General features: G+C 44.0%; 1 protein-coding gene across 1 annotated transcript in view; it reads left to right on the top strand.

Annotated features, from left to right (window-relative positions):
* The window catches only part of kiaa1109 (KIAA1109), a 175,224-nt gene that overhangs the window by 51,006 nt on the left and 100,495 nt on the right, over positions 1-23,723 (top strand). Inside the window, exons 35-47 of the mRNA XM_080750799.1 lie at positions 227-347; positions 849-983; positions 3,000-3,127; positions 3,665-3,867; positions 4,933-5,124; positions 6,351-6,562; positions 7,944-8,095; positions 9,020-9,170; positions 10,651-10,803; positions 11,195-11,459; positions 12,785-12,933; positions 14,325-14,562; positions 15,024-15,185. Of these exons, the coding sequence (XP_080606925.1) occupies positions 227-347; positions 849-983; positions 3,000-3,127; positions 3,665-3,867; positions 4,933-5,124; positions 6,351-6,562; positions 7,944-8,095; positions 9,020-9,170; positions 10,651-10,803; positions 11,195-11,459; positions 12,785-12,933; positions 14,325-14,562; positions 15,024-15,185 (2,261 nt within the window). The remainder of the gene's footprint in view (positions 1-226; positions 348-848; positions 984-2,999; positions 3,128-3,664; positions 3,868-4,932; positions 5,125-6,350; positions 6,563-7,943; positions 8,096-9,019; positions 9,171-10,650; positions 10,804-11,194; positions 11,460-12,784; positions 12,934-14,324; positions 14,563-15,023; positions 15,186-23,723) is intronic.

The raw sequence follows: 23,723 nt of genomic DNA, 5'->3' as shown, positions 1-23,723 counted from the left end.
CAGCAAGTGGCTGCGTCTTTTGACATGCGGTATCGGAAACAAGCTCTTTGGGGCACCGTGGATCTGCAAATTACCTTGGCAGACAATGAGAAGTAAAAAAAAAACACTGACCACTCTGGACAGGTACAACCGTGTTTACCGTGTCGTGTCACTCTGGAGGTGTCACGGAACATAACTGTATTGTAAAGAAAGTGTTCCCAGCAATGTGCTGCTTGGTTACTTTCAGGTACATAGAGTCCATGGTCCACTTTGCCAGTATCCGCCATCCCGCCGCCATCCTGGATGACCTGCACAACAAGGTCCTCAACGAAGCCTACCAGATCAGCAAGTCCACCGTCACCGAGTCTGTAAGAATACACACGCACGCACGCACGCACCCACCCACCCACACCACACCACATACACCACACCACACCACACCACACCACACCACACACACACACGCGTGCACACAATCCGCATTATTTTGACATTATCGTCATAATAGTTTGAAATGTTGAACAATTTTCATATATTTTAGCAGAAATGGCAGATCGACAATCGCGATGCAACACGTTGTGAGCTTGTTGATCTGCTGTTTCCACTATCAATGATGTTTTTTTAAGTATAAAGTTGTCAAATATATCAGTCATTTCTTTGTTATTGGACCAACAGATCTGGGTATAATACTGCATGTGACACTATCGTGTTTTAATTGCATCAAACAATGAAACTGAATAGATTGAGTTATCATTTGCCTATAAACTTCAAATTTACAAAACCAATTAAAATAGAACACACCTTTCAAATCATACTGTATAAGTACTGTATGTATTCTAATGTTTTGCATATCCTCTCCTCTCACACAGAGTCAAGCAGCCAAGCAGGAGCACAAGCTGTCCAAGACGGAGGCTCCTCCTGCAGCCCCCGGCCAGACTGACCTGTCAGCCAAGACCGACAACGTCAAGATCAAAGGCCTCCAGGCCAACGTGTCCATCCCCAAGGTGAGCGTAGGGATGGGACAATACACATTATTATCGTTTACCATGAACACTCACGATAATCTTATCATGGAGATTTAATTCATCATGAAATTTTCCTCCCAAAATAGCTTTGATTGATTGAAGTATTTATTAGAAGTTTCACGACAGTACAGTTCACTGTACCTGAACCTTAGGTATGCCTTGTGGCTTGTTTACATTGAGATCCTTTTCTTTAACTCATATAACATTGAATGACAGACAAATAGAACACACAAAATCTACAAGTTCACAAAGCTTCGCAACGCAACACGTTGTGAGCAAATGTTCCGCCTCAGGATAATGGATTTTGGGGATATTTCGATTTTCACATTTTTTTTGGGTCACAATAATCGTTACCTGAAATGTAGGACTGTAGGACAGCTGAGAGGGAGACAGTGTAGGAGAGACAGACAGTAGGACAGCTGAGAGGGAGACAGTGTAGGAGAGACAGACAGTAGGACAGCTGAGAGGGAGACAGTGTAGGAGAGACAGACAGTAGGACAGCTGAGAGGGAGACAGTGTAGGAGAGACAGACAGTAGGTCAGCTGAGAGGGAGACAGTGTAGGAGAGACAGACAGTAGGACAGCTGAGAGGGAGACAGTGTAGGAGAGACAGCCAGTAGGACAGCTGAGAGGGAGACAGTGTAGGAGACAGACAGTAGGGCAGCTGAGAGAGAGACGAATTGGGAGAGACATACAGTAGGACAGCTGAGAGGGAGACAGTGTAGGAGAGACATACAGTAGGACAGCTGAGAGGGAGACAGTGTAGGAGAGACAGACAGTAGGACAGCTGAAAGGGAGACAGTGTAGGAGAGACAGACAGTAGGACAGCTGAGAGGGAGACAGTGTAGGAGAGACAGACAGTAGGACAGAGGGAGACGGTGTAGGAGAGACAGACAGTAGGACAGCTGAGAGGGAGACAGTGTAGGGGAGACAGACAGTAGGACAGCTGAGAGGGAGACGGTTAGGGAGAGACAGACAGTAGGACAGCTGAGAGGGAGACAGTGTAGGAGAGACAGACAGTAGGACAGCTGAGAGGGAGACAGTGTAGGAGAGACAGACAGTAGGACAGAGGGAGACGGTGTAGGAGAGACAGACAGTAGGACAGCTGAGAGGGAGACAGTGTAGGAGAGACAGACAGTAGGACAGCTGAGAGGGAGACGGTTAGGGAGAGACAGACAGTAGGACAGCTGAGAGGGAGACAGTGTAGGAGAGACAGACAGTAGGACAGCTGAGAGGGAGACGGTTAGGGAGAGACAGACAGTAGGACAGCTGAGAGGGAGACGGTTAGGGAGAGACAGACAGTAGGACAGCTGGGAGGGAGACGGTTAGGGAGAGACAGACAGTAGAACAGCTGAGAGGGAGACGGCGTAGGAGAGACAGACAGTAGGACAGCTGAGAGGGAGACAGTGTAGGAGAGACAGACAGTAGGACAGCTGAGAGGGAGACAGTGTAGGAGAGACAGACAGTAGGACAGCTGAGAGGGAGACGGTTAGGGAGAGACAGACAGTAGGACAGCTGAGAGGGAGACGGTTAGGGAGAGACAGACAGTAGGACAGCTGAGAGGGAGACGGTTAGGGAGAGACAGACAGTAGGACAGCTGAGAGGGAGACGGTTAGGGAGAGACAGACAGTAGGACAGCTGAGAGAGAGACAGTGTAGGAGAGACAGACAGTAGGACAGCTGAGAGGGAGACAGTGTAGGAGAGACAGACAGTAGGACAGCTGAAAGGGAGACGGCGTAGGAGAGACAGACAGTAGGACAGCTGAGAGGGAGACGGTTAGGGAGAGACAGACAGTAGGACAGCTGAGAGGGAGACAGTGTAGGAGAGACAGACAGTAGGACAGCTGAGAGGGAGACAGTGTAGGAGAGACAGACAGTAGGACAGCTGAGAGGGAGACAGTGTAGGAGAGACAGACAGTAGGACAGCTGAGAGGGAGACAGTTCATTTCTGGATCCAGACAGGGTAAAGAATGTGTTTTTGTGTTTTTTCCCTGCAGGTCAACCTGTGTCTCCTCCAGGCCTCGGTGGAGGAGGGCTCTCCGTCGTCCTCCAGCAAGTCTGTCACTCACGTGTCTCTGGTGGCCTTGTGTTTCGACAGGATCGCCACTCAGTTCCGAATGAACAGGTATGACTTCAAACTGAATGAACAGGTAACACTTCAAACTGATGCCTAGAGCTCAGCTTTTATTTGTGCTACATCAGTATTATGCTATTATGGAGCCAACGTGGCCCGATTTTCTTTTGTTTACCTTTTTAAAAGCTTTCAAAAAAGACTGATTAGCTTAGCATACTATAGCTCTTAAAGGCCCAGTTCACCTCTGGGACAACCAGATCTTATTTTATTGTTGTTTGGGACACGGTCAACACAATCCTGAGTAATTTCTTTGTGTTCAATCTGTGTTTTGATCATATGATGCAAAATGCATCATCATTCAAGCTGAAATAATAAAATATCTCAAAAGACAGATTGAACAAATAACTCAAGATTGTGTTGATCTTGTCCCAAACAACAATACAATAAGATCTGGTTGTCCCAGAGGTGAACTGGGCCTTTAACTCATTGTCTGCCCTATCCCGAGTTATTCCTATTATTAGAGGCTGCCACGGCCCAGGTTTCCCGAGTTGGGGCTGAAATTGCATTAAAAACGGTTTGCTGTCTCAGGGGCATCGTAGAAGAGACCCCCAACAGCGCCGAGCCCGGCCAGCAGTCGGCCATGTTGGAGAAGTACGCCTCGGCCACCAAGATGCAGCCGCAGTCGTCAGGCTCGCTGCGCTCCAACGCCGGCATCGAGAAGGGCAAGGAGATCGCTGCCCGCCTCAACATCCACAGGATCCACAGCCAGCTCAGAGGACTGGACTCCACTGGTGGGTTCCCCCAAAACACCACCTCACACTGGGGATGGGGCGGTGATCCTTATTATCGTTTATCGCAGGGGTCTTCAACTGAGGAGATAAAGCAGGGACCCCCAGTACATACTGAATAAAATTGTTGCAGATTTTCATCGATTTCATGAAAGCACTGTCATCAGTCTATGTTGGATTTGTGTTAGTGTGTTTTCAGACATTTAACCAAATCGCAGATACTCAGTAAATTTGACCTTTTCACTCACAACACCAAAACCTTTTTGTCAAAAAATTGCCGATCTACAAGCTCTCAATGCCTTGCAGCGCAAGCCGTTGATCTACAAGCTCTCAACACCTTGCAGCGCAAGGTGTGGAGAGCTTGTAGATCGGCTATTTTTGGCTTAAGTTCAGAATAGGGATGTGAATGTTCAAGTTGTTATAATCCTTATCACACAAGGATTTGGTGGCCCCCTGTAGAAACTCTGAGGACCCCCTGTTGAAGACCCCTGGTTTATCATGATAAAAAAACACTCACGATAATTGTATCGTGGAGATTTAAATGTGTTGTGACATTATCCTCCATCATGCACTGGGATCAATTCACCTTTTATATTATTTGCCGATGCTAACAACGTTGCGACACGTGAGCTCTGATAGATCTGCTATTTTTTGGCGAATGTTCCGTGCCAGGAATCAGGATAATGGATGTTGTCGATATGTTGATTATCGCGATGATATCGTAAATCGCAAAAAATTACATTTTCATATATGGATGGTAATCCCTACCTCACACCCACACCTAATGTTCAGCGTTTTGTGTGACAGATCCCAGAGATGTCTGATAATTTTCGCCACCCTCTCGATATTATTAACAATATTAGAAACAAGCGGCTAGCTTTACGAAGACAATCCCAAAGGAAGTGACCCTTTTTGAATTAACACTGTGTGCTGATTCCCTGGAAGCTTTGGATCTCCAAGCACACAATGGGAATGCTTTGAACCACCAGTCTACTAATGGCCTGTATGTGTATGGTCCTGGTCCTCTAATGGCCTGTATGTGTACTGTATCCTCCTGGTCCTCTCCAGACATCGGGACGTGTGCCATCACCGCCATCCCCTTCGAGAAGTCCAAGGTTCTGTTCAGCCTGGAGGACATGGAGGAGTTCTCCATGGTGGACGAGACGGACTGCCAGAGCGACGCGGCCCGCTCCGCCGCCTCCGTGGAGAAGTGGGGCTGGATCATGTTCGAGTGCGGCATCGAGAACCTCACCGTCAAAGGTACCGTAGGGAGTCGGGGACCTCTGTTAGTTTACAACTTAATCCACAAGGTAATTCATCAAATGCATAGAATCATAGGATCATGAACCGGTCATCAGTCTTAACAACCAAAAAGTAAATAATGTTTACATTTTTAACTAAACATACTATAGGGTTCTTAGGGTTCCTTGAAGGGGTTCTAAATTAACCCTTACAAGCCTGTAATTCTTATCGTGCGTTCAAACCTGGATGGTTCAAGCGGCACGGTTACATTGATTGATTGATTGATTATTTTATTTGACAAAAATGGGGAACAGTAGAAGTATAGTCATTCAAAATGAATGCCGAGACGCACGACCGGTCCAAACGGGGCGGCACGAACGACGTGATGCGGTCGCTTCGGTATCTTCGCCCCCAGTTGAGAGAATCCAAGTGAAGCGACCATCGTGGCCTGACAGCCAATCAGCATTGATGTTGTCAACCAATGTTTTGGGTGTTTGGTTTTGGGACTCCTGACGTGACATAGTCATTTTTTTTTCCAACACTGACCAGCTTTGCCAAAGTGAAGCAATTGAAGCGACTAAGAACAAACATATCTCTTCAGGTTTGAATGCACCATTAGCAGTGGTGCTTTGGGATTTTTTTCCCCGGGCGGACGGTCATTTATTGACGTCACGTGCACGCGCGTGCACGCGCCTCTAGAGGCTATTTAGATAGAAAGGATGTCAGCAGATCTAATGGTGGGAAAACAATAGTTTTCTAGTCTTAATTACATTTGCATTGTTACTTAAGATTTTATGTTCTACTTTCTTTTAATTCATTTAGAAAATACAGCTTCAGTAGGCTAGAGAAACCTTGAACGAATCTCAAACACTAAATACCACAGTAATGGAGCCATGTATGAGGACACACACACATCGACACATGCACATGCAGTCACAGCTGGAAACCTAGGTGTTAAAGTAGGCTATATCCATATGAATAGAGGGGGCTTGAGGACGCTCACACATTCACCAAAGCCACTGATTAAAGTATTGCTTGTAGTTATCGCGGATTCGCGGGGTGGGGGGTTGTCGCGGCTCTCGCGGGGGGGTATGCACGCGTTTACACGATCGTGCACCGTTCGGTGCCGTCCGTGCGCATGCATGTGGGGAAATATTTCCGGCCACACGGCGTCCGGTCGCGTCCGGCCCCCAAAGCGCTACTGACCATTAGATAGTAATGAATTTGTGGTCCGTGTTCCGCAGGTGGCCGCCAGTCGGGAGCCATCCTGTACAGCGCCATGGGCATGATGGGGCGCTCGGACCCCTGTGGGAAGACAGGCGTGTCCAAGTCCAACGGCTCCACGGGATCACAGACCGGCAGCGGCTACAGCACCGACGTCTCCGACGACAACCTACCGCACGACCCCACAAGCCCCGCCTCCGACCTCAACGACCACTCCGACTCTGACGACCAGGTACACTTCACTGTTCACCATCATTCACCATATCGTCACTGTCGGATGAAAACCTTGTATGTCCAAAACCGTTCGTTTTGCATTTATCATTTTAAAAATGATTCAAACTAGTGAAAACAGCCGATCTGCAAGCACACAACGCCTCGCACTGCGAGGCGTTGTGTGCTTGTAGATCTGCTGTTTTCACTACCTTTGTGCGACGGCCTTGTAATATGAAGCAGGGCTTTACCTTGTGAAAAAACATAGAAATTTGAAACTGGGAGATACAAGGTTTCTGCCCGACAGTGACGATATGCTGCACTCAGGGTCATTTTATACATGTTTTATTATTACAACATGACATTCCACACAATTTATGACATAATAATATTATTAACCAGTAAGACTCCCTAATCGGGGGATAAGCGGCCGTCAGGTCACATGTGATGACATGACTGTAGACATACTGTGTACCGCTTGATTTTAGGGCCAAATCTGTAGGAGCAGTGTCGAAAAATGTGTTTTACAAGAATGGGCCTCATGGTGGCGCTAGAAGAGGGCCATTTGAGAAATCTGGGGTGGAGGTAGTGGTTTGGCAGGCAAGGAGTGTGTGTGCATACTTTGGCATGGATCGGGGCAACGGTGGGGGAGATATGAGAAGGGCAAAAGTGTGACTGACTGACTGACTGACTGACTGACAGCTGGTGGAGGTTTTGATAGTAACTGAGACCTGACAGTCGCCAAAAAATATAAATTACTATATGTTACATCTATTTTATTTTAATAATAATGATAAAATAAAGTTGTTGGTGTCATCATTACTATTATTATTTGGATTATTATTATTGGCTACAATTTACAATTTAATTTTACAAGGTGGAGTCTGAAGAGGTGAGTCTTCTTCAGTCCACGGCGGAAGCTAGGGAGTGAGTCTGTAGTTCTAAGTGCGACAGGAAGTTTATTCCACAGTTTGGGGGCCAGGAGGGCAAATTGTCTATGACGAGTAGATTTTTGTTGTGGGGTTTTTAGCGAGGGTTCTGTCATCATCCCTGTTTTGGCTGATCTGAGTGAACGCGTTGGGTTGTAGGGGTTGATCAGGTTTTGGAGGTATGGAGGAGCTGTACCTTTAGCTGCTTTGAAGGTCAGCATCAGTGTTTTGTATTCAGTGTGGGCCACAACTGGGAGCCAGTGGAGGGAGCTAGCATCACCCATACAACAGCCAAAAATAGAAACGAATGGCTTTCCACCGTCCATATTTATTTTAGTCTGTGAGTCCGATGTAATGGGTGTGTGTTGTCCTATCAGGATGAGGGGGTGGAGTCAGATGTAATGGGTGTGTGTTGTCCTATCAGGATGAGGGGGTGGAGTCAGATGTAATGGGTGGTGTGTGTTGTCCTATCAGGATGAGGGGGTGGAGTCAGACGAGCTGAAGAAGGACCTCCCCCTGATGCCTCCGCCTCCAGACTCCAGCAGCATGAAGCTGACCATCAGAGAGATCTGGTTCAGCTTCGCTGCTCCCACCAACGTCCGCTCTGCCTCGCAGGGCATCTCCAGGTAACTACCACTAACTACCACTAAACTACAACTAAACTACCAACGTACGCTCTGTCTAGCAGGGCATCTCCAGGTAACTACCACTAACTACCACTAAACTACAACTAAACTACCAACGTACGCTCTGTCTAGCAGGGCATCTCCAGGTAACTACCACTAACTACCACTAAACTACAACTAAACTACCAACGTACGCTCTGTCTAGCAGGGCATCTCCAGGTAACTACCACTAACTACCACTAAACTACCACTAAACTACCAACGTCCGCTCTGCCTCCCAGGGCATCTCCAGGTAACTACCACTAACTACCACTAAACTACAACTAAACTACCAACGTACGCTCTGTCTAGCAGGGCATCTCCAGGTAACTACCACTAACTACCAACGAACGCTCTGCCTCGCAGGGTTAATAACTACCACTATACTACCATGCACTGTACCTACCACTTAAATACCACTTAACGACCACCTAACAACCACTTTACTACCAACGACCGCTCTGCATCCCAGGGCATCTCTAGGTAGGTCAGGTCTACCACTAAACTACCATGAAACTAACCACTTAACTGCCACTTAAATACCACTTAACGACCACCTAACAACTACTTTACTACCAACGTCCGCTTTGCCTCCCATGGCATCTCCGGGTAGATTAACTACCATGTAACTACAAATTACTGCTTATGGTGTGTGCAACTTTTTTTCATTCATTAAAATTCTCCTCATTGGTTCTGGTGACTGATACTGGTCACCAGAACCAATACACAATGGTCCTATTGTGTGTGGGGGCATTTATTTATTCAGTTATTTTGGGTTTCATATTTTTTAATTACATCAAATACATTCTAAAAAAGTATTTGAAACACTGAGATGGAGCTTTATTGATTCAGTGAGTGACTGCATTGTGACGTCGTCTCTACCAGGCAGCTGAACCTGCTGAGTACGGCCACCCCTGCCATTGGAGCCTGGCTGGTCCCCATCGACCAGCTGAAGTCCTCCCTGAGGAAACTGGACATGGAGGGGACGCTGCGGGTGTGTGCTGTCATGGGCTGCATCATGACCGAAGCCCTCGAGGTCAGCACACAACACGCACGCACGCACGCACGCACGCACGCACGCACGCACACACACACACACACACACACACACACACACACACACACACAGTTGCACCATACACACACGCTCACACACGGTCAAGTGGAATTACACCAGTGTCGTTTGCCAAAAAAGAACGAGTGTACACAACTAGTTTACAACATGTCGTGGTGTGACGCATTGTGAGCGTGAGTTTTCGGCGCGTGACACCGGCCTGCAACAAAGTCAAATTCAGCTTTAAAGGTGATACACCATGAAATTTCACTTTTCCTATTTTAAAACCTTTTTTTGGGGTCCCACTAGCACCTTCTATCCTCACAAAGTCCCATTTCTGACCGTTGTGTCTTTCTATGGTTTTGAGAAGGCGAAGGTTAAAAGTATCCCACGGGTTCTCAAAACAGGCTGTTCAGACGTCATCTGCCGATTGTGACGTCATCACAAACATTTTTCTTTTCAAAAGGATTTTGGGGGGGGTGGCGCATTTCAGGCCAAAGGTGGTACTGCAGCTGAAATGCTCTCTTCAGGAGTGGTAATTTAGCCTCAAACCTTTTGAAAAACGTTTTTGGGACATAAACAATATGACATAAATACTTTTTAAATGCATGGTGTATCACCTTTAAAGGACGACTTTTTTATTTTTACAACAAGGATTCAAAGAGTCTGAAACATAATACAACCCTATAAAACGAAAGAAGTTCAGAGTCTGAAACACCAGTAAAACTCCCGAATCGGGAGATAAGCGACCGTCAGGTCGCATACACAAACTTTAGAAGGCAATGGTAGCCAATCAGGAGGGAATATGGGAAATGGGACAGATCCATGTTGATGACATGACTTTAGAGATACTGTGTACCGCTTTGCGTGTCCAAAAATGTGTTTTGCAAAAAATCTGCCTCAAGGTGGCGCTAGAAGAGGGCCATGTGATAAATCAGGGCTGGAGGTTGTGATTTGTCATCTAAGGTGTGTGTGTGTGTGTGTGTGTGCAAAGTTTGGCATCGATAAGGGCAACATTTCCGGAGATAAGATTAGGGCCAAAAGTGTGACATGACACGACATGATATGACATGACATGACATGACATGACATGACATGACATGACATGACATGACATGACATGACATGACATGACGGACAGACGGAGGAATGGAGGGACAGACAGCCGGTGGAGGTTTTCATAGTAACTTGCGACCTGACGGTCGCAATAATAAAACCCTTATAATTATGATGTGTGTACAGCATATAGATTTTCAATAGGCCTAGTTGTCTTTTGTACAACGAGTATACTACAGTCGCTAATGTTAAATTCATTAATGCCATTCATAAAGTTGCAGTACTATGGTCTGGATGAATACCTTTTGTTATGCGCTTACACTCAGATCCACCATCGTAACAGCAAGTCAGCAACAATGACAGACTCCGTTACGACTCACGTTTGTGTGTGTGTTTTCCCAAACAGAAAAAGAGCATCCACATCCCCATCCGGAGCAAGTACAACCGCGTGACCAAGCGAGCTCGCTACCTCCACGAGAACCCCTCCTGCATGCTGTGTAACATCCTGCACCGCTACCTGCAGCAAGCTGACTACGCTGTGATAGAGGAGGCCACCATGGTACTGTTATCACTGTTTATTACATCAGTGGTTCTCACTCCTGTGGGTCCGGAGACTCCGGACCCCCAGGGGGATCGCCACATTATTTTGGGGGGTCCCCAACTTTTTTTATTTTTTTTACTCAAATATACTTTTTTAATGTATTCATGAAAATGATTACATTTTCAGATTTTATTCATGAAATACTTTTGAAAGACTTTTTTAATTGATGGAAAGTTGTTATTCTTTTGTTTAATCCTTTTGGAATAAGGCATTTTTTTAAGTGTAAAAAATGTGATATTTACTCTCAACCCACAAACATTGGTCCCTGACCCACTATCGGGTTTCCGACCCACTATGTGGGAACCAGTGGCTTTAACAGCAGGTGTCGTGTGTCTTCTTCCCTCTGCAGAACGACGGCCTCCCGGCTCTGGTGACGCTGAAGAAGGGCCTGGTGGCGCTGGCCCGCCAGTGGATGAAGTTCATCGTGGTGACGCAGGGCTTCAAGGCCATCGGCCTGCTGAGACCCAACCAGCTGCCCAAGCCCCGGGAGGCCCCGGCCCCGCCACCCCCACAGCAGCCCAGCCTGGCCGAGGTGTTCATGATGGGCCTGGACAACGGAGCTGCCCTGCAGAGCGACACCAGCGCCGACGGGGCCGAGTTCGAGTTCGACGCAGGTGGGCGGAAACTAGCAGCCAGTAGGGATGGGACGATAATGTCACGATTATTGTGACCAAAGACTAGGGAGGGAGCTCGAAACAAGGGTAGCTCGATAACCCGATAACACATTTATTGAGTACCCGGTATCAATTAGGGCATTCACGAATAGTGGTTTTTAGTATTCGATTTATTCAACCTAAAAGTATTTGAATACTCGAATATTCGACAGGACTGGCCAAACTGGCAAATATTAAGTAAGCAAGAGCCGGGCATTGTGAAAATTGCGAGGCGTTGTGAGCATGTAGATCTGCTATTTTCACAATATTTATCTGCGGAACCGAGTGCTTGTCAGGGTAGGGGTCCCCAGTTCATATATGTTTATTCTGGGGGTCACGGCCTAAAAAGGTTTGAGAACCCCTGGTATAGAGCATTAACAAATTCATCCACGAGGGGCATTGACAACTCATTCTTATGACTTCCTATCTAGCCAAGCTTTATAAACTATATATTTTTTAAAAGAGAAAACAGTAAAAATTAAAAATTAAATAAGCGAATATTCGACTTCGGTGAACAACGTCGAATAGTGACTTTGATATTCGAATATTTGGTGAATGCCCTAGTATCAATAAGCTTTGGGCTTATCATGCTTGTTATCGAGCATAGCGTCCCATGACTTCATGTTTAAACAATCAAGACAAGAGGCGATCAAGAAATTATTACAGTACTATTCATAGTATAAATCCATTTAACACTTGTTGCACACTAATGAATGATTGTTTTAATGATATTTAATGATAACATTTGTTACTTTTGTCAGTTGTCATCTTCATAGATGGTGGTCAGGTCACAAACTCAGTCACAACAACTGGCCAATAATAAAAGATACCACTTCTGTCGCACATCTTTCCACAAAATATTAGAAAACGCTCAATAGTGTGCTCGATAAAAGCCCAGCTCAATAAGCAGGATCGATAAGTTGCTCGTTATCAATAACAATTAACGAGTTCCATCGCACATATTTGCAATATTATCGCGATAATCGAAATACCCCCAACATCCATTACCCTAGTAGAAAGTACTCACTATGCATAAAATGTATAGATTTCAAATGCATAAAATGTATAAAAATCGTTTGAAAGTAGCAGATCTACAAGCTCAAAATGTGTCTCATCGCGACACACATTGAGCTTTCATATCGGCTATTTCCAAACGTCCAGAATGAATATAGGGCTGAAGTTGCTAATGTGTGTTTGCAATGCAAACTTTCACTGGTTGTATGAAGCCACAGAGGGCCAGGATAGCATGGGTTGTGTCTAACACACGTCTGTGTTCTTGTATGAAGCCACAGTGAGTGAGCATACCATGCTGCTGGAGGGAGCCTGCAGCCGACCTCCACCCAAAGAGGCCAACACGGGCCCTGTGAGCGGAGTGGAGATCATGAGGAAGCTGTCCAAGTCCCACACGCACAGCGAGTACGCCCTCAAAATAAAGGTACCACTCCACCTTCTGACGATAGTACTTCTTTAAAGGACAACTTTAGTTTTTTACAACAAGGGTTCATATTTTAGATTGTAATTAACTCATTGAATGCCCTTTTCAAGATGGCCGCCAAGTACCAGGATGCCACGTTCCTAGATTTCTAGTGCACAAATCAATTTTAGTGCACGGATCGTGCACGCCCATGCACCATATATGCACCATATGTGTAGTACTTTTTAACAGCTTTCAAACAAAAAAAATCCGCTTGGAAATCCGTTCAGGCATTCATGAGATAGAAGCCTTCAAAGTCAGACAAAACAAACACTGCCACCTTCCTAAATTTCTACTGCACGGATCAATTTTCTGTGCACGGATCGTGCACGCCCATGCACCATATATGCACCATATGTGTAGTACTTTTTAACAGCTTTCAAACAAAAAAATCCGCTTGGAAATCCGTTCAGGCATTCATGAGATAGAAGCCTTCAAAGTCAGACAAAACAGCCATTTTTGCCATTTTGAAAGATGTGTTTGTTATGGGGCTAACCATGCAATTTCGCGATTGCGATCATGCCTAATACAATTTAGGCATTTTTAGATTTTTTTTTATAATTTTTTTTTTTGAAAATGGCTTCCAACTCGGGAAACTCGGGCTGTGGCAGCCTGGGACTACTGTAATAACTCGGGAAACTCGGGCCTTGGCAGTCAATGAGTTAACTCATTCATAGCCAAGCCACGAGTTTCCCGAGTTATTTCAGTACCCCCAGACTGCCACAGCCCGAGTTTCCCAAGTTCGCTCAGTCACTTATAACTGGCGGTGAGGCGGTACACCATGATCCCTGTACACCATGATTGGTAGTCTTTAAAAAAAGTTCCCTGCCAAAAACGTTTATATACGTTTTTGTCTAGCCAGCTGTTGCCTGTCAAATACGTTTTACCATTTTTGGCCACTGGGGGGCACTGTTCACTAATATATGAGACAGCAATGTGTTCACTGCTCTCTGGGCTGCCTGTGGTGCTGATAAAAAATATAAAAAAATTAAATCATTTAATCAGCTTTCTGCACACCTTTTTCAAAATGGCTGCCAAAATAGCTGCCATCCACATGCTGTTTATGTTTGTGTGTTAATCTAAAAATAGATTTTTCTTGGGGTTGATTATATTTTTCTGCCAACTGCAAGGGGACAATGGACATCTTCTGAGAGCTTTTTTTTTATATATATAAAAAGATATATATATATTTTAATTGTAATTCTTTTTATAAAGCCTGACATGTATTGGATAGAGGTGTGGCAAAACCCTTGGCAGGCAATGTGTTAAGGTGGTTGTGTTCCATGTGATATCCTTCTCCCATCACAGCGGCTCACCAATCTTGCTGCTGTGTTTCTCTCTCTCTCTCTCAGGGCTCTCATCCCTACCAGTCTCTGAGCTACACCAGCGGCGACACGGCGGCCGACTCCCCGGCCCACGTCAGCCGTGGCGGTGGGGGGGGCGGCCCCCCCGCCAAGGACAGCCCCCGCAAGGAGAGCCTCCTCAGCAACCTGACGGGCAGCCTGCGCAGCCTGCTGGACAGCGCCCCCCAGAGGAACAACGAGCCCCCTGCCTCCACCGTGGCGAAGAGCACCTCGCTGACTCGCACAGGTCAGCCTGGGCTATGATGATAAACCTATTTGAGACCCGGGATTATTTTGTACTTTAGCTATTGAAAAAATAGCAGATCTACAAGCTCACAGCGCGGCACCGAGTGCCGCGCTGCGAGCTTGTAGATCTGCTATTTTTGAAAAATCGTTTTATTTATTTTTTGCGAATCTTTGAATATAGCTTTTTAAGAGCAAATGTTTGTAGCTCAGGTATTTGCTTCTCGGTGGTCCCTGGAACAAAATGTTTTGAGATGGGGGTCGGTGGCCAAATACATATAATTCTCTGGTCCTTGACATGAAAAGGTTTGAGAACCACTCACATAGAAACCATTTTTCAATAGTTAAAGCATTAAATAATTCTAAGCCTAAATGTGTTAAAACCCTAAAATGCGATGGGACAAAAACTCTTAACAGTTCCTCCAACCAATTGGCGTTTGTGTTTGTTCCTTTGTGGTCCCTTAGGGAACAGCCTGGGGACAGACATGCTGACAGAGCACCCCCTGCTGGGTGTGTCGGGCCCTTCCTCCGTCAGCTTCTACAACTGGATGTCCCACGCTGTGGGAAACCGAGCCGGGACCCAGGACTCCCCTGTTCACCGCTCCCAGCACAACAGTCTGCAGACAGGTGAGCACAACAGTCTGCTGACAGTTTTATTAACGATACGATACGCATCATGATACATGGTTGACGATACGGTACATGGACGATATTGGTTCATTCATGGCTATACGATTCGATTCAATGATTTAATATCGATATAGTAACTATTTAGCAAAAAAATAAATAAAAGAAATGTGTGAAACGTGTCAATAGTCCATGTTTTTAAGGGAAAAATCTATTATTATGGATATAAATAAGTAAACACTGTGATTCTCTAGCAAATACATAGACATTATATTTCAACACATAATTATGGACAAACCCGCACCTTGACATGAACACAGAGATTACACACATTTATCGATGGACCAAGAGTAGCTATATGGAATGCAACAACGCAGTAGAAACTCTGAAATGAATGGGTGCACATAATAATATATAACTAACATGAATCCACATTGTGTCTTTAATAAAGACCTAGACTAGTCTATAACTGCTCTATATGAAAAGTGAGTTTAGAGTCTAGAAACACTGATACTCTTTAAGGCCTAGGCTACACAAATCTGGACCCTTCTTTATGTGATTGTGGCTTGCAGCCACACAAAGCTGGAGATTCCGGCCGCCTAAACCGGATCTTTTGGAAACCGGATAAACAAGTGAAGATTTTAGAAAAAGATTTGATTCTTAGTGGATCTGTGGTTTAGACCTAGATATGTTTGTCGTGTGGACCTAGACATTTTTCTATGCGGATATGAGAAAATCTGAGTTTAGAAAAAGATCTAGATTTGTGTAGCCTAGGCCTTAATGTGTTCATAATGTTGGTTGATCAGAGCATGATGTGGACTGTCCAGACAACCAGTACCAGTACCAAGCACTGCCAACAGCTAGCAGCCCACATTCAGGTCAGCACATGGTAGTTCTGTGTTGGTCACCTAGTTAGCTGCTTGGTGAAGTAAGTTTGTTGATTGTAACTTCATTAGTCTCCCAAACTGTTTTAGTAGGTTGTGTTAGTAGTAGAGATGGACATCGGTATCGGCCAATATCAAAAATCGGCAGGTATTATATCAAACCGGCCAAATCGGTGACCGGCAAGTCACTGACATAAATACCGGTTTTATGCCAATTGTGTCTTTGGCACTGCACAGCATGATGCTTTGGTCCTGTGACTAAAGTAAACATCAGCAAGTAGCAGCCAGTCTACAGATGGTGCTGATTACCTTTTGCAATGTAAGGATATATTCCATAATCCTGTGTCAATGTCGTCTCCAAAAAGAAGGGGAACAAAGCATGCGTCACCTGCTTTCCTCCTGCCTAGACAAGACGGTCATATTAGATCCAAAATCACAGACATATTGTCTGTGATTTTGGATATTGTACTATTGTGATTGATTTGGCATTAGTGTTCTTCTAGCTTATTGGTATACTCAAATTGAAGTATGTCTTGTAGGCCTACTTGGCCTGAAAAAAGGGTATTGGAGCAACCCTATTTTCTAGTTCTTAGCTAAAGAAATCGGTATCGGAAAAATCGGCTTTGGCAGGTCAGACCTTCATAAAACCGGTGGATTGGTATGGCCAAGAATTTTGCAATATGTCCATCTCTAGTTAGTAGGTTGTTAGTTGTGCATGCGTGTGTGCGTCTCTATATAAGTGGGAAGCAGGGAATTGCTGTAAAAAGAACAACCTTCCCCTGGTAAAGGAAGTTATACAGTGCTGATAGAATCAAACATGCTTTTGCCAGTCAACGCATGACATATTACCATAATGTGTTCTTGTTGTAAAAGTGAAATTAGTACTATTTATTTTATTTTTATTGTTTTGTATCATTTACTCACCCCATAAAGTGTCAAATTCATGGAGATGTTTTAGTTTTTGCTACATCCCTTCACGATGAGTGAACCATCCAAAAAGCAGAAAAGACAGCATGAATTGAGAGGGGGGGAACTAAATGACTGTACAGCTGGATACAAGACACAGCTGTTTTGGACTTATTGAACACATTGTTGATACTGTTTTACTGGTGTTTTTTCCTGGTTCCCAAGTATTCTCTACTTTTCTCTCATTTTTGGATTCTTCATTCAAAGGAATGTGACCAAAAACTAAACGGTTCTTCATGTATTCCAAGGCTTCACAGGTTGATGAACTGATGGAAACAAGTCATTTTGGTAGTGTATTCCTTTAACTTACTCATGGGTGTGCTTTTCATTAGAGGGTACTGACGGTGATGGCCTCCAGTTTGAGTGTGGTACAATGGTAAATGGTGCATTTATATAGCACCTTTATCCAAGGCGCTTTACATAGATTGTGCATTACATTCACCCATTCACGCACACATTCATACACCGATGGCAGAGGAAACCATGCTCACCGGGAGCAACTAGGGGTTCAGAGTCTTGCTCAAGGACTCTTCGACACTAACTCTGGGGGAGCCTGGGATCGAACTGGGAACCCTTCAGGAACCCTCTGTGTTCTAATGACGGTTTCTCTACCCCTGAGCCACTGCCCGCCCGGTGCACTGGACTGTAAGGCCTGTCACAATTACCACATAAATCACCTACTGTAATCACAATTATTTTAAATGCAGTTATCACGCTTATTTTTACATAATTATCATAATGGTTTACATGTTGAAAAATGTTCACACATAATTTCCACCATTCATGAATCTGCGAAACATGGGAAATAGCTCATTATTCAGTCCTCATTGCTGAGCGGTGGGTGAAAATATTCAGGAATCAATACAGACAATAATGGATGGTGGTATCAGTCCTGTTAGTGCCTGTTGTTTACATGTGTTGATAATGTTGGTTTATCAGAGCATGATGTGGACTGTCCAGACAACCAGTACCAGTACCAAGCACTGCCAACAGCTAGCAGCCCACATTCAGGTCAGCACATGGTAGTTCTGTGTTGGTCAACTAGTCAGCTGCTTGGTGAAGTACGTTAGTTGGTTGATTTGAACTCTCATTAGTCTCCCAGACTGTTTTGGTTGTGTTAGTAGGTTGTTAGTTGATCGTGTGTGTGTGTGTGTGTGTGTGTGTGTGTGTGTGTGTGTGTGTGTGTGTGTGTGTGTGTGTGTGTGTGTGTGTGTGTGTGTGTGTGTGTGTGTGTGTGTGTGTGTGTGTGTGTGTGTGTGTGTGTGTGTGTGTGTGTGTGTGTGTGTGTGTGTGTGTCTCTTTATAAGTGGGAAGCAGGGAATTGCTGAAACAAAGAGCAACCTTCCTTGGGTAAAAGAAGTTAAACACTGCTGACATAATCAACTGGAAACAAGCCATTGCTAGTCAACACAGGACACATTTCCACAATGTGTTAATGTTAAAAGTTAAACGAATACTTCACCCACAAAGTGTTCTTTTATCACTTACTCCCCTCATTAACACTTTCTATGCTTATCATGCAACAGTATCATTATTCAGTCCACATATTGCAGAGCAATGGTTGAAGATACTCAGGAATACTCAATAGAATCCCTAAGACAATAATGGACGGTGGTCTCAGCCCTGCTGTCAAATGCGAGGAGCTAAATCGTCTGAGGTTTTGGACAAGGTTGACGCCCCGCCTAGGCTCGCGATGCAGAAGGGAGAGGGAGAGTGGGAGATCTCTTGTGTCAAGCGCAGCACAGTAGTAGCGCCGTTCGGGCGACGTGAAAATAAAAATAATTAAACTCTTATTTGATATTTCCCCCCTTTTTTCCTGCATTGTACTGCATTTTATTTGTCTGTCATTCTATGACTATGTTAAATGCACGTTTCTGCAGAAAGCACAGTGGTAGCGGGTGATGATGTGTAAATAAAAAATAAACACTTCTTTGGTATTTTCCCTCTTTTTTTTCTCCTGCATAGTACTGTGTTTTAGTTGTCTGTCATTCTATGTTAAATGCACGTCTCTGCCAGAAAGCACAGTGGAAGTGGGCGACATGTAAAAAAATAAATAATAATAACACTTCTTTTGTATTTTATGAAAATGTTGCTACACTCAAAACTCAATGTTCCCTGCCATGAACGGAGCATAGCCAAAAGCTTGCAAGCCACGAGGGGGCGTCAACCTTGTCCAAAACCTCTGTCGATTTAGCTCCTCGCCTGTCAAAATGGTACCTGTTGTTTAAATGTGTTGATAATGTTGGTTGATCAGAGCATGATGCGGACTGTCCAGACAACCAGTACCAGTACCAAGCACTGCCAACAGCTTGCAGCCCACATTCAGGTCAGCACATGCTAGTTCTGTGTTGGTCACCTACTGTAGTGTGGTTGGTGAAGTAAGTTAGTTAGTTGGTTGTAACTCCCATTAGTCTCCCAGACTGTCTGTGTGTGTGTGTGTGTGTGTGTGTGTGTGTGTGTGTGTGTGTGTGTGTGTGTGTGTGTGTGTGTGTGTGTGTGTGTGTGTGTGTGTGTGTGTGTGTGTGCGCGTGTGCGTGTGCGTACGTGTGCGCTCGCGCGCACGAAGCAGGGGATTACTGAAAAAATTGCATCTATGCTCAGCAACCTATCTTGGGTAAACAAAGTTACTGCTGACAGAATTAACCTGAAAACAGCCATTGCTACTCAAAGCAACATGGAACATTGATACACAGAACATGTAAAATGTAATTTCTATTTAGTCCAAGTATCGCACGATGGTTGCATTGGTTGACTATTTGTCTCTGCTTTTGATAGTTGATTGCGCTAACATTCTTCCTCACTGGACAGCTGCCTATACAGTATATGCTCGCTGTTGAATGGTATTGTTGGAATCCTCTGTCAATTTAAACTGTTCTTTAAATGTTCCTAGTTGGTGTTTTTTCTTTCTTTTTTTGTGTGTACCTCTGCCTTAGCATTCAACAAACATAGGCAAACATTTGGCAACAATGTCTCATCTACAAGCTTAAAATATTGCACGTCGATTTGTTGTTTTGGAGTGCCTGCGTGCTGACATCACAGACTCTGACACCTCAGAGGAGCACAAGAACAAGCACAAAGTGGGTTCCGGGGACCCCCAGAGGTCCTTGAGGAGGCTCCAGTGTCAGTGGGGTCCACAACAAAATAAGGAACAGTTTTAGTTTTTTGTTGTTGTGGGTTCAATTTCCCCGGCCAATCAATCGGGTAACATACGCGGTGTTGTTTAAATGTGTTGATAATGTTGGTTTATCAGAGCATGATGTGGACTGTCCAGACAACCAGTACCAGTACCAAGCACTGCCAACAGCTAGCAGCCCACATTCAGGTCAGCACATGGTAGTTCTGTGTTGGTCACCTAGTTAGCAGGTTGGTGAAGTAAGCTAGTTGGTTGTTAGGCTGTTAGTCTCCCAGACTGTGTGTGTGTGTGTCTGTGTTGCGTAAGTGTGAAGCAGGACATTGTGTAAAAAGAGCATGTGTGCTCGGCAACCTCGCCTGGGTAAATAAAGGTTAAAAAAGTGGGCGAAAGTTAAAACAATGTTGTCAGAACAAACTGGAAACAAGCCTTCGCCGTTCAAAGCAACATGAAATATGTAAAAACATGTAAAATATAATCTTTATTTAGTTTCATATATCACAGAGCGATGGGGGAATATTTTCCCCTATCATTTAATGGATTGCATATCGACGCATATCACTCCAAATCTTACGCTGGCTCCCCGTGTTTCAAAGAATTGCTTTTGATAGTTAATTTCTTGAAGATTCACTCTTTGTATACGAAGAACAAGTGGCCACCTGTTGTTTTTTATTGGTTTCTGTCTGCTCCTAAAATGCTCCATCTTGGTTTCTTCCAAATAAAGTACCAGTGCCATTGTGCATTCTGCAAGCTCACAATGCGGCACCGGGTGCCGCGCTGTGATCTTTCAAAAATAGCAGGTCTACGAGCTCGCAGCATGGCACTCAGTGCCAAGAGTTAAAGCAGAAAGCAGGGGTCTTCAACGTTTTCAGGCCAAGGACCCCTTAGTTTAGAGAGAGATGAAGCAGGGACCCCCACAACCTTTTTTTATAGATTCCATATAGTTTAATTGTTTGACAGCACAATCATCAGTGTATTTTGGATTCATGTTATTGTGTGTTTCCAGATATTTAACCACTTGAACCGTCAATGCTTAATAAACTTGACCTTTCACTCTGTACTTAGTCTGCTCTTTTTCCCCTCTACACCAGAGCTCTTTGCCAAAAATAAAAATAGCCGATCTGCTGCGAGGCGTTGTGAGCTTGTAGAGCAATTTTTTGGCTAAAGTTCTCAGAATTTGGACACTAGGGTTCAAGTGGTTAATATAAAACGGGAGGAAAAAAGGTTCTATCGCGCACAGATTTGGAGGACCCCCTGTAGTAACTCCGAGGACCCCCTAGTTGTCCCGGACTCCCTGTTGAAGCATAAAAGTAGAACGGGTACACATTATTGTGTATCATTATTTTGTGCTTTAACTATTGAAACATAGCAGATATACAAGCTCACAGCGCGCTGCGAGCTTGTAGATCTGCTATTTTTAAAAAATCATGAAAATTATAATTTTGACCCGATTCTATAAGTGTCTTTTGAATCCTTCTAAGATTTTTTGAAAAACCTATGTTTCTATATGTCAGCAATCTGGCCAGCCATCATCAAAGAAAAGGTCCTTTTCACTTAACTGGAGCTCAGTTAGTCTGTTCTTGAGAGACTACTAGTGTCAGTGGTTCTCAAACCTTTTCATGTCAAGGACCCCCAAAATGATATGTATTTGGCCACGGACCCCCATCTCAAAATACTTAGTTCCAGGGACCACCCAGAAGCAAAATTTGAGTTACAAACGTTTACTTTAAAAATACATAATATTCAAAGATTTGCACACATTTTCACAACTTTTTCAAAAATAGCAGATCTACAAGCTCGTAGCGCAGCACTCGCACTGGGTGAAAAGATAGATTATCGGACCGGTATACTACATTCTATGACAGTATATTCAGTAAATAAACCGGCATATACCTGAATTTTCATTGAGCATGTGCACTGAGCCAGCTGTGATTGGCTGTGATCTGTGTGTGTGCCCCCCCCCCCCACCTCTCCACACTGGGTGGGGGGGGGGGGTTATTCGTGGAGGGGGGGGGGGGGGGGTTATGGTGGGGGGGGGGGGTATTCGTGGACCCTCCTTCCACATTGGGTCCATTATATATTATATATATTGTATATTATTGTATATTTATATTCTAGTTAATCATTATTCAGTATTCCAATTTTTTTTAAATAGCAAAATAGCAGATCTACAAGCTCAAAGTGATATTCTAGTTAATCATTATTCAGTATTCCAATTAAAAATAAATAGCAAAATAGCAGATCTACAAGCTCAAAATGTGTTGCACTGTGTCACATAGAATTAATTTATGAACGAATAGGCATCAGTCAGGTAAATTGTTTTTATTGAGAGAAACACAACAGAAAAGCATAACGTTACAAAATATTTAAATGGTGCATACATGGTGTCAGTTTTCAATTACAATTGTGGGGATCCTTGACATGAAAACGCATGTATATCAAAAAACAAAATAATAACAGCAAACCACATCTAAAAATAATAATAATCTAAAAAGGTGTAAATAGTAAATAGTAGTAAGACGTAAAAAATAAAGGAGTGCAAAATGCAAAAGAGCAACAGGAAAAGAAAAGAGCATCCTCAGATGTACATGTGCAAACAGTTTGACATATTCTATACGCCAACAGCATATTTTTTCCAGTAGTTGCTACTGTACTGTAGGCTACTGTAATTAACTTTTGTAAACATCTTCACAGTGTGTTCTATGTGCAACAGATTAATATTCAACTTCACAGTATGCAGCATTCAGAAAACATTTGTAGAAGAAACAACAAATTGTAAAAAAAAAAAAAAAAAAAGGGGAAAAAAATTGTAAAATGGTGGCGTAAAAAATGTTCGAATGTTCGAAATGAAAATGTAACAGCGACTGACAACAGTTCTGCTCCCACAAAGGGGACAATAATTACAAAAATGAGCAGTTCTGTGCAGTGTATCGCTGGCTGAACAGTGTCCCCATTTCCTCTCCGTCCAAACTGGACAACATAGACATCCTCGTCTGACATCAGCTCCCAGCATGCATGCGACCACACAGCTCTTTCTTCATCTGTCTCCAGATGTGCACTCCTGGTGGTCAGCAACTGTAAAACATAGAATAGCAATTAATTGTATGTATTTAATTACCATTATTACATTGATACAACATGTAAAACATAATAACAACAGCAAAAAAGAAACAGTTCCAAACTTACCCTGGTCTTTCTCTGTCGGTGCTTCATTGACATAGTCAATTTCTTTTTGCGGAGAGCATTTTCTGGCTGGTCCAGTCGATGGCTCCTTTTCAAAGACTCAAAATGGGTCCTGCAGGCAGCTTAAAATACAAGGAAAATGCAATTAGGATTTATTTCGTTGTTTATGTACAAACACAATCTATTTAAACCAGTTCAAAGGTGTTATCACGAAAATGAGGAATAGAACACTGTAGTATCATGACTACTAAGATATTTAGAATAACCAGTCTGATATTATGGGTCAGTAACAGGGTTTATTCCACGCAAGGTTGGCAGGGACAACTCACATGCACCCACAGAGGTTAAGGTTAGGGTGAGGGTTAGAGTCGGGTG

Source organism: Nannobrachium achirus (genome assembly GCF_963921795.1).
Source record: "Nannobrachium achirus genome assembly, chromosome: 20".
Classification (NCBI taxonomy): domain Eukaryota; kingdom Metazoa; phylum Chordata; class Actinopteri; order Myctophiformes; family Myctophidae; genus Nannobrachium; species Nannobrachium achirus.
This window is presented reverse-complemented; position numbering and strand designations above follow the sequence as displayed.